Below are 11910 nucleotides of genomic sequence, written 5' to 3' on the forward strand. Positions count from 1 at the left end.
CAGACGTTGAGAAACCCAACAGACGTGATTTTGGTAGTTTATGAGACTCATAAGCTTATGTAACCGATATGTTGGAGTTCGGAAACCGGGCATAAATGAATATTTGTAGCCTTCTTGTTTCAACTCCTTAGGAGGAGTATATGTCACCCTAATCAAATGGGAAAGGGGATCAAGTGGCACATGGTTTTGGGGCTATTTGATATCTTATTTATTCATTATTTTACTCCGACAAAAATAACTTTATTTGCGAAAGAGAAATTTCTACAATAAAATACATCGGATCTACTTACGCACGCACTATCTTATCAGTTCTTCAAAACGTTGTCAATTTTCCTGTAAACAATAACAGTCTGGTTTCGAACTCCACTCGAACATTTCGGAAACCTTCACCGAGAATTGACCAGCATTCTGCTGCAATTCGCCTTAAAAGACCAACAATATTAGCAGGTTGTGTTTTATGTACTTAAAGATGCCCCCAAAGAAAGAAGTCTAAGGGTGTTAAATCCGGAGATCTTGGGGGCCGCTCAATTGGTCCCCTTCTGCCAATCTGGGATTCTCGTTCAACCACTGTCGGACCGGAAGAAAAGAATGTGGGGGAGCACCGTCCTACTGGAATGTACCCTCTGCGTCAATTCGAGTTTCTAGCATACTAAGCATATTAAGATACAGATCACCCCTGAAGTTGACTTCAATAAAAATTATTAATATAAAAATAAAGATCCAATAATGGGATTTCCAAGAATACCAGCCCAAACGTTAACTTTTTGATTATATTGTGTATGCTATTATTTCTTATTGTTCTTTCAGTGCTTTTCTTACAGTCTAGTGTGATATTTCTGTCTGTTCTGCTGCCGTGGAACATGGTGGGCGCTGCAGAAAATAATCCCAAAACCTCAATTGCTCCTTCGTTCATCACTCGTTACTTTTTTTTATATTACTTTCACTGAAAAATAATGCCGGCCTTTGGGCGCACTTTTGATCCTCTCCATAATTGAAAATAATTTCAGTTCTTTCTTCAAGAGAATAAACCATTCTCATATCGTAATGCACTTAATGAAAGTTATCACTGAGCAGCTCAACAAGCAAAAGCGAATTAACAATTAATAGTATTCCTGTTTTGGCTACATCTTTTAAATTTGCTGCAAAATGTAATGATAAACAGCGCATTTTTTTGAATTTCTTGATAGAATAGTAAGGCTTTTGTGGAATTTCAGAGACAAAAGATCCAATGAACGCAAATTAACTAGATACTCGTAATACCATCGAAGTAGTACCATCGTAAAATTAACGTGTCTCCAATTTTTCATATTTTTAACTGTAAGAAATAAATTAAGGGCGGAAAGTTTTCAAATTGACACCCAGTATGTGATTCCCAAAATCCAGTATAATTCAGTGCGTGGAAAAAATCAAGGTATAGTTGCGATATCACATATTTTCTACTGTAAACTATTAAAGTTTTTAATTTTATTTTCCGTCAAACACGAATTTGCAGATTGAAAATTCACACCTAGAAAAGTGTTTTTGGTGTTTTAAAATATAGATTTGGAATGGTGCCCACCGAAATGTTGTGAAACTTGCAAATAGTGGATTATTGCGGATCAGTCAGATCTTAGAATAAAATATTTTTGGTACAATTTTTAAATTTTACAAGATTATATTTGTCTTGTTTTTGGAAATATTCGATTTACAAAAATATGAGTTTGTGTCTTTTGATTTTCTAAAGAAATTAGAACTGATAGACTTAAAATAAATATGCAATGTATATTAAATGCGTAATGTATCCAATAACTTAACTGGATAACTGTTGAAATGACGCTTAAGTTATACACAACCAATTATTTATGTGGGCTTGACACACATATCCTGTTGTATTTTGACCTGCTAAAATCCGTTTGACTCTGTCAGGTCAGGATCAAGGTGATTTTAAGTTAAATTGAGAAAGAACCATTTAGGCGGGAAAAATCTGTACATTTTGTTCGAAAGAGACGAAATAGACTGATTAGATTCAGTGCAGCTCTTGCTTATCGAGATATTTGCAATTTTTTGAAAACCATATTTTCTCCATTTTCGCGAAAACCATGAAAGTCGGAAAGTTGGAAAAATACCGTTGTATTTTATAAAGAATAACTTTTTTCGATAGGAAGCGTCGTTTTCGAGACAAAAAATAAAATGTAAAATTTCGAAAAAATCGCAAACCCACCAACATTTTTTGCGAAAAACTTTTTATTTTTTTTCGAACTATTTTTTGACAGGTGGTTAGATATGGAAAAGTTGCATGACAAATCGACTTTGGTTTACCTCGCTTTAACGTCTCTTTTGAACAAACCTTACAGATGTATAAATGTTTTTCCGCCTAAATGGTTCTTTCTTAATTAGACTTAATCCTGACCTGGTAGAATCAAACTGATTCAGCATGTAAAAATACTACAGTGTCTGAACACCCGATAAAAAAAAATTTGGTTGCGTGGCTGTGTAATCATCATGCGAGCATCGTCGTATATTATTTCATTATGGATAATGCTGATATTATGTGTTAACAGATGTGGCACAAGTTGCAACTTGATTGCTACACCTTTTTGAAGTCAAGAAAAATGTCATTTCCATATAGCAAATAATCCAATAATCAATCCATAAACCAAGCAATTCATAAAACTTTAAAGCCGACTCACAATTCAACCCCCCAGGTCGACTCAAGTCGCCTTCTACGAGTGATTACAGATTAGGTAAATTTACAGAATAATTCAAAGTTCCGTTTTCCGAAAGCCTGAGGTGTCATAAACCGCGAGCCAATTTGTATACATTGTAGGCATTTTAAAGTGAAAATGGTTTGTGTTAATCTATTATTTTTAAGGAATTTTTACTTAGTTCGGTTCGGTACTGGTCGAATTTTTATTTTCTCCTACATTTTTGTTGGGCATATTTATAAAGAAATTTTGTACATATCTATTATTTCTCAATATACGTTAATAAATAATTGTTCATTTAATATTGCAGGTGTCAAATCAGGACGCCCAATTTTAGGAGTAGGAGCTCGATTACAACGGAATCGAAATCAAAGTGACTCTTACGACATCTGGGAGGCGGAGAAAAGCAATTTGGAATCAGCTGCCTGGATCACAAGCAGATCGACGCTGAATCCGGAATCGGAAATCTGGCACACGAACAAACCCCCGAAGGAGGGTCCAGGCGATGTGAGTTGGAGGGATAGAGACAGCAAAAAGGTAAATGACCAAAGAATCCAAAGGAAAGACTGGGATAAAAAGAAAGATCTACCGAAAATGAAGAAGGGTTGGGAACATGATGATCGCTTTGATACTGATTATAGATAAATTTTAGTTAACAACTTTAAGTAGTAACGGTTTAAGTGCTTAGGGAAATCACATTATAGACTCTAGATAAGGTACAATTGCATGATTTTATACTCTCGAAATCACCATTAAGCTGAATTTAATTTTTTAGTTTTTTATATAGCACATCTACAGAGCAAGTGCAAATAATTTAAAAGGTGTTTTATTTTTGCACTTTACTTTATTGGGAGCTGCCACGCTGTAATCTTTAAAACTATGTATCCCAAAATGGGTTAGAAAATTATTTAAACTTTAAATTAATTAAACTAAAAATTATTAGCTTAGGTAAAAATGAGTGCATTTGATTCTAATTGTCAGGAAATGAGTAGCTTTTAAGATAAATGTAAACAATTTTCGATTTTGAAGTCAACACCAACAAAAGTTGACCGTTAAGTTATTGGCAGTTTCTTCGAGAAGGGGTGAGCAGCTCAAAGAATACTTGCAGTATGTAGAAATATGTAATTTGTGCTCTAAGATTAATAAAAACGCGTACGTGTTTTACACCCAGCTAAACTAGTTTTGACTTCATTTGATAAGCCAGGACTGGATTGAATATATGAGCGAAATTTTAGGTCTTGGCGATGACTTTCCGGATGAAAATATATAAACATGTTTTCCCACGATTCTCAAAGATAATTTAACGTTGTTTCAACACCCTAAAAATATAATATTTAGCATTTAATTTTCCAAATTAACGTTATTTTGATCGTAGGATCGACTGAAAAAGTATGCCATCTTACTCAGAGTTTATAATGTTATTAGAATCAAATCAAATTATTTTCATCAATTTACTACTAAGACCCAATTTCTTTATGTTATTATTGATCATATTCTCATCGTACATGGAAAATATCGCTTGCAATTAAAGTCTGGAGAAGGGCTGCTCCGGAAATAATGGCGTAACTATTTCAAATATATCTTCGGGTTTAGTCGCTGTAAAGCAGAGAAGTTTTAACATAATTGTTTAAACAACAATTAATAAAATTTTTCTCATAATTTCAATGCACTATTTATGGTATTAATGTTAAATTTAAACCGCATTTAAAATCAAGGATAAAACATGTTCTACAGAAGAGCATGCTACATATTTATTAGAGATGAGAAAGCCACTCTTAGCTGCTCACCCTGCGCTTGTACATAATTTAATACCACATATAAACGACTGAAAAAAAAAATAGTCTTTTAGTCCCAGAAATTGTAACCCATTTACATGATTATAAATTGTTTTTCAATTAATTATAATGTGGTAACATAAATTAAGTATCTGTAGTTATTATTACATTCGTGTATATGTATATTCGGAATATCGAGGTAAAATTGGAAAACTCGAGAAAATCGCTTTAGCATAATGTACTTACCAGTCTTATGTATGTATTTTTTTACATTTGGCAATTCGGCGTAAACATATTTTCGTAAAAATACGCTGAGCGTCTTCAATTTTATGAACCAAATGGTTATTTTAAAGTTATAATTCCAGTATTTGGTAAATAATATTACATATACGATGTGTGTTCAACTCTCGGTTCATTTAATTCGATGAACCATGTATCGGTTGATCATTTGTCAATATATATTTAAATCTTTTTTATATACTATTTCAATTTACAACATAGAACCATGAACTAAGCAAAATGCGTCCATAATTTTGGTATCCTAAGATTTTAATTAACTTTTTAGTTCCAAAGTTTAATCTTGCACATGGCATTCATTTTATTAAATGATCCGAAATTTATATTCTAAACTTTGATGATGATCTCTTCGGAAAATGATCCGTATTGTTTCCTGTATTATTTATCGAGGATATGCTATTAGCTTCAAACCAAAATAAAACCACGTCTTTTTTTCACTTTTTACTGGATCTTAAAATTGACTTAACCAGTTTGATTGTATCGATTTTTAACATAAGTGTGCTTTACTGTTATAAATAGTCTTTGACAACTATGTACAATAGTCAGAACGAACTAGATCAGAACTGCTGTTTTAAGTAAATTCATACACGTTCGGGGTGGTAGTAGCCATCCTGAACAATACAAATGTTTTGTAAACACTCTTATAACTTACAAGAAAAATGGGTGGAAATGGATATTTAAAACGTAATTCTAAGTTCAAAGCGAAATAGAATAAATGTTAAATTGACTTAAAGATTGCGTGGATTTATTGTCGCAATATCGGTTTACGAAATGAACATTAAGCGAGAGCAACTGATGTGTGTATATATTTGTAATCATGTTATAACTTTTCCTACGCCCATTTTTTTGCAAGCTTTATTTTATACCGTATTTATATCGTAAATATATTTGAAGTATAGTTATATACTCAAATCATATTAGACATATAATGGACAGGACATATGTTATAGCTAAGTCTACTGTTGTCCAACAATTGGAAATTGGTGTTTGAAAACAAATTTTATAAACGATAGGGGAGTTTATAAGTTTATACTTTTATTTTGCGTTTAAACATTTATACTTGCATGTGAGAATATAACGTGGACTAGACACCTCAAATGACTTAATAGTTTTTAAATTGACATTCATTTTATGAATGACATGATAGTAATCATCTATGTGATAAGCCGAACTAGATTATATAACGTAGTACATAAAACCTATGTAGCCAATTGCCATAAGTCTTTTAATTAAAGGGAAAGTGAAAGGTGCTGTTTTTATTTTACCCCTGTAAATGCTATATTTGTATACCACCAGTTGTTGCAGGTTTGTATTCTTTAAAAAATATTACATTTTATATACTGTCGATAGTTTACTAATCTGATATTGATACATGTACATAGCACATATGAATTACCAAACTAAAAATAACAATTTCAACAAAACGAAGATCAACAAAAAAACATAGTGATGAATTTATATACTGTTCATTCCGCCGCTTTGAAGTGTCGCTAATTTTTACGACCGAACAGAAACGGAACGAATACTAGTTAACAATTTTAAAGCTTTTTGATAAGTAATAAAGAGTAACTTTCGGAAGTAATAGAAATAAAAAGAAAATGCCTCAGAGGAGATAATTATAATATTGTTTTACATGCTAAGCAAAATGTACACACTAGTTGATTAGGAGTATATACGGAATAAAACAAAGAATAACTCCTCTGGACCATTTTTAACTACGCTCCTAGCTAAGTCCAGTATGTGTGACTGGAATATCATAACTTACTAAAAATATACAGTATAACCTACATTCTGCCTAAAAATAAATATCACATATAGTTTATTATTAGCTCGATATATTTCCATGAAATCACGTGAGAGATAATCTACATTATTTCAGTATTATAATATTTATATCAGAATTTTTCTGCCTTGCGTTTATCTAGATAATGGTTTCTGTGATGTTTGGATATTTTCGAACGTTATTGATTAAGAATTGATACTAAATATTAGATTATTTACTTTAAAACTAGTGATTTTATTATTAATTGGGGTAGCAGTTATTTAAAAAGCTTATTTTTTTCATTCTGCAAATATTATTTTTGATAAGGATTTTAATTAGAGTTTAACATTAAAATGAGCAATTTGAAATTCTTATTTTATTATTATTATTATTACTTACTCATTCAATTATACAACTCGTGATGTATCCAAGTTGATAAACAGTTTAATTTCCGCGATAAATCAGATCCTTATTGTAGATGTCCGACTGTACTATTTTATTTTCAAGCATGAATATTGTTGTAATAAGTGTTTTATCAGCATGAAATGGTGCACGGGTTGACGTTTCTGTACTAAGATAGCAATTTTCTTGTGCTGGGGTAATTATAGATGTCAATAATATATAACATAATAATTAAATGGGAATTGCCACGAAACCAATTGAAAAAACTTACTCCAAGTGAATGCATACAATTAAGTGTCCTTATACAGTCAAAGCTCAAGAGATAAACTATTTAGCATAATACTTCATGGTGTCGTCGGCACTCAATGGAAACTTGAAGATTGTAAAATTGCAGCCTATTACAGATTGGCTTCAGCAACCGACTTGGTGCTAGTCTCAGTTGGCAAAATGACGTTGGCACTTATAGTAGTTACGTGATTTCCGATACTCAAAGCAGCCACTTTGGCGCGCTGATAGGCGCTAAGTGTATTCTGACCCAAAAATCTAAAAAATTAAAATAAAAACATAATGCGTAACGATAATGTATGTTCAGGTCCTTGAATTAAATATTGCACATTTCACCTGGAAATTTAATTTAAAGCCAGGATCTATTTAAATTAACACATTGTACAAAATTACCGATGTGTGTAACTCTAGTCCATTATCAAAATTGGCATTACTTAATTTAATTTTTTTTGTTAAGGCAGGTTTTACTGCCCTTTGGGACTTTTTTCCTGGGGAATTTTTGGAAGTTGGCGCCGTGCTGTTCAATTGACTTAATGGGTGCCGTAACTCAGTTCCGTTGCTGGGAAAACATGGGCTTTCTTTTAGTTGGCGGAACATAGTAGTAAAACGTTACTCACAGAAAATGTTGATCTTTCTTTGTTTTAGTTGTTTGGCTAACATCTGGCGGACTAAAGCGCGTAAAGCTTTAATAAATGAGTTAGAACTCATTAAGTGAGGAAGCCGCAGCAACTCAAAAGCGAAACTCACTTCAGTGTTACCCAGGCCTACTTTCTGCATTTTAATTTCACAGTTTTTTTATGGAATTAGTAAAATTATGGTTGTGTAGTAGAATGTCAGCACTAGCATCTGTCTAAGCGGCATTGAAAAGGTAGGCAAATAATTGTGATTTTGTCGATAAAACACTTTTATATTTACCTGATGCAAACGTATATGATTATGACTGCAACGCTAGCTGCTACCATTCTGATATACGAGTTATCATACAACTGGATGACTATCCATGCGCATGCGATAGTCATACAAATGCATGTCACAATTACGGCGGTACTACCCCAATGTTTGGCGGTAAATCCCTTGTCCCATTTCAGCTCGTTATTTTGGCAGATTTCGTATTCGTAGTTGCACACTTTGCATCGCAGAGGTTCGTTCGAAGCGGAACTGCTTTCCATTAGCCATCTAAAAGAGCGAAAATACAATTAGTAGTTTTAAAGACAAAAAATATAATCACAGGCTTCGGCATCATTCCACTCTAAGTGCCGTGTTGGGAAGTTCCCAAGGTAACATTCTTACTGATTATGGGCGGTTTTTGATCTGCACCAATAAACGACGAGTTTTGTCATTAACATTATGTAAATAGCTGTTGTTTTATCCGTAAATAAGGAAAGGGATCATTTTACTGACGTAAAATACATTTGCCATATCGAAGGGACACGAAGATGAAAACCAGGCAATGTTCCAAAATTTAGTTTCCATATTCCAATCACATAAATATCTATATTTCCATGTGTCTTCTTCTTCTTAGACTGTTGACGTCCACTCCTGGACGACACTTCTTTTGTAATGCAGTGTGTATATTAATCACTGTATAATTTGACCTTTTAATATTGAAGATGTAAAAAATGCAACATACATTCTTTTGAAAGTCAGACATTAGTTTTAAGAATTATTAGCTTCTACACTATGTGTAAAGTATGTAAGTATGGTATTCGATAACTCTATTAATCAAGATTCGCCGGGTTTGGTTGGATATATATTTTGTTTGGAGGCATTTCCACTTGCTACTAGCACTAGCGACCGCAAAATTAGACCAACATCGATACGATTGTGCGCGACTGAGGTACGCGAGCTAGAGGCTTATCATTTTTTTGTACTTAGTTCCTTTTTGCAAAGGTTTGCTCATGGGAAGACAAAACAAATCAAGTGATATAAACTATTTTAAACCTTCAATTAATACTTGGCATTCCTCTTGCGCGATATACATCAAGTGAATAAAAGTACGCAACAAGATGTTCGGTAACGGATCAACAGAAAGCCATTCTGTCAAATCACGATTGAAAAGAAATTATACTTGCTTGAATGTTTTTATAAAAAAAATGCAACTTTGTCACCATTTCGCATCTTATATTAAAATAGTTTTATTCCTTAATACAAATTTGACAAACTAAGTCTTCCAGAGACCATTTTTACCAATCAATTTTAAAATTTCAGAAATATATTCTTACCTTCTAAGACATTCATGATGCACGCTAGAAACGTCTCCTGTACAATCACATGGCTGAATTAACGGCTCATTTCGATCGCCGTCATAGCAAATCCAACACTCTCTTTTATCGAGAAAAGCTTCGTCATCTTCGGCACCTAAATTATTTAATATGATTATATTTCAATACAGCAATACTACAATAGTTTCATAGAGAATTAACCAATTCTCTTATAAATAATGAGATTTTTGTTGAAACTTCATGCACCTTATCGAACCGGTAAAATGGTGAATGTTTTATTGCGATCAGTCGGCGTGGAAAATTAGATTGGAAAATTGCCACTTAGAGAAAAGTGTTATTTAAAAAAAGCTCTAATTTCTCAAATATCTTAACTGAATGAAGCGTACGACTGCTTTAACAATATCTGTAATATTGAAAATGTAGTCACCTGTAGATGCTTGGGCTCCGTCAACTTGTGACAATTCGGTCTCGGGATATTTTTGCTGGTCGAATTTTGCTAAAAGCTTTCTTGGATTCAAAATCCATAGTTCGGAAGGTTGCATACAGTTCCAAAGCACTGCAGGAAACCTGCAATTATCAGAGAAAAAACACTTATATTCTGTTTTCCGAGAAAGTTTCCTCGTAGTGTAGTTATGTATTTTATATGTTTTTATAAATTTAACTTTTATCAAACGGACTTTGTATGTTTTAACGCACAACTTAAAATATTTGGAGTATACCACTAACGATTTCGTTACGTAAGATCAAGTTACAGAAACATTTTTATATATACTTACATATTATATTATTAATGCAACACGCGTTTACACAGGGTGATTCACAACCTTATGGACACAGAGCAGGGGTATGATCATGCCATTTAAGTTTTCGTTCTCAGGCCCATGGTTAACGAGATACAGGGTGTTAGAGTTTTAAAAAAATATTGGTATTTTCTTTTTAACTCCTGCAGTTTATGAGATCTTTTGCTCACATTTTTAACGTAGGCTACTGTTTAGACCCTTTACCCGTAGGTAAAAGCCAACTGGATGCGAACACCCTGTATCACGTTAACCATGGGCCTGAGAAAAAAATTAAATGAAAACTCGACTTGATTTGAGGTCCTCTACACGCCCCTGCTCTGTGTCCATAAGGTTGTGAATCACCCTGTATATATTATTAACGCTAGATTGAGACAGGTTGGCAAAAGAACGATAAATAAAAATTGAAGAAATCAACTAAATCCTTCGCTATTGGCAAAAAATAAAAAAGCAAAATAACAAAAGCCTCCGAAGACAAACTTTCCTTCAATCAACACAATGCAGCATATTGAAAATATATTTTTGAATTTAAATGAAAGAAAAAAGTACACAACCTGAGATTATAATAGGTATTCACTTAAAAATTGTCTTGAAATTTGTACGGGTGATGAAAATTGTAAGGAATGCTTTAATAAATAGAATAGGAATACTGCCAGTGTTAAAACATTTGTCTTTTTTTTCTACATTGTATAAGTAATTTGTAAGCGAAAAGTACTGAAATATGACTCTCACTTTACTTACTTTTGAGGACATAAGAGACAGTATTTCGACTTACCATATAGCCACGCCTATTTCGACAACTCGAAAAATAACGTCATGTAGATTGCGAGAATTAATTGGAACTTTCGTCTTCCAAAATTCGCTCAATGTTTCGGAAAATAGAAAACCAGCAATCACAATTAGCATCAAAGCCTGGCTCAATAAACCTAAAACATGATGGTAAATATTTAGATATGTATATTGCATTCTGCTAAAACAAAGTAATGTAAAGACTAGCCTAATTTCTTCGGTAGAATTTTATTGATTAATTTGAAACTCACGTTTTTAAAAAACACTTTATTTCAAAATTAATACAATATTCTTTATTATGTGGATTTGAATTGTGTGTGACCGAACCGGACCTAACCATAGGCTGTCTATGAACTGAGATTAAACAGACCTGACCATAGACTATCTTTAACTTTAACTGAATTATCGTTTCTGCCGTGGCTACTTTCATACTTAAATCATGCTGATCATAGCAGAAACGATACTACGTCTTATTTTAATCGCTTAGTCGGCGTAAGTGGCCATATAATTGTAGTAACATTTTAAATTGAGTACAATTTTGGAAACATCTGGGCACATTGCCTTCTTAAAAAAGCTCTTCAATTGGATGATAGCAACCAAAACATTGTTAGCCTCAAACAACTTTTTTGGAGAAGTCTGATCGATTTTACTGATATAATATTGTTCAACTCTTCGCAACTTTTATAATAACAAAAAGGGACAGTTGCCGACATTTCGGTTTTATTCGTCGGTTCGGTGGTTCACAAAATTAGGTCGGTGTTCGGCACCTCAATGACAACACAATGGGATAGCCTTCACCACAAAATTAGTTCGGTAAACAAATGCAAGAGGCGCGTTGTTGGCGGGAAGAAAAATGAAACTCGCCATGTGGCTGTCGTTAATCATCACTGTAATCAG

The 11910-nt window shown here is 33.1% G+C and overlaps 2 protein-coding genes across 4 annotated transcripts in view; one reads left to right on the forward strand and one right to left on the reverse strand.

Moving 5' to 3' along the window:
• Positions 1–2994: 2994 nt before the first annotated feature.
• On the forward strand, positions 2995–6002 carry LOC125504954 (the record flags this gene model as incomplete). The annotated part of the gene is given in 1 exon segment (XM_048667775.1): positions 2995–6002. A coding segment is annotated over 1 exon segment (335 nt), but the record flags the coding sequence as incomplete, so codon positions are not given.
• Positions 6003–6087: 85 nt separating this feature from the next.
• Positions 6088–11910, reverse strand: part of LOC109543800 — a 17738-nt gene continuing 11915 nt past the window's right edge. For all 3 annotated transcript variants that reach the window (XM_019913671.2, XM_019913670.2, XM_019913673.2), the window contains 5 exons: positions 11000–11150; positions 9855–9994; positions 9428–9563; positions 8121–8381; positions 6088–7463 (listed from right to left, as the gene is read on the reverse strand). In XM_019913671.2, coding sequence (XP_019769230.1) covers positions 7319–7463; positions 8121–8381; positions 9428–9563; positions 9855–9994; positions 11000–11150 — 833 coding nt within the window. In that variant the 3' untranslated portion in view covers positions 6088–7318. The remainder of the gene's footprint in view (positions 7464–8120; positions 8382–9427; positions 9564–9854; positions 9995–10999; positions 11151–11910) is intronic.

This window comes from Dendroctonus ponderosae, unplaced genomic scaffold, assembly GCF_020466585.1.
Source record: "Dendroctonus ponderosae isolate FM_Combo_2020 unplaced genomic scaffold, Dpon_F_20191213v2 Dpon_F_20191213_6, whole genome shotgun sequence".
Lineage (NCBI taxonomy): Eukaryota > Metazoa > Arthropoda > Insecta > Coleoptera > Curculionidae > Dendroctonus > Dendroctonus ponderosae.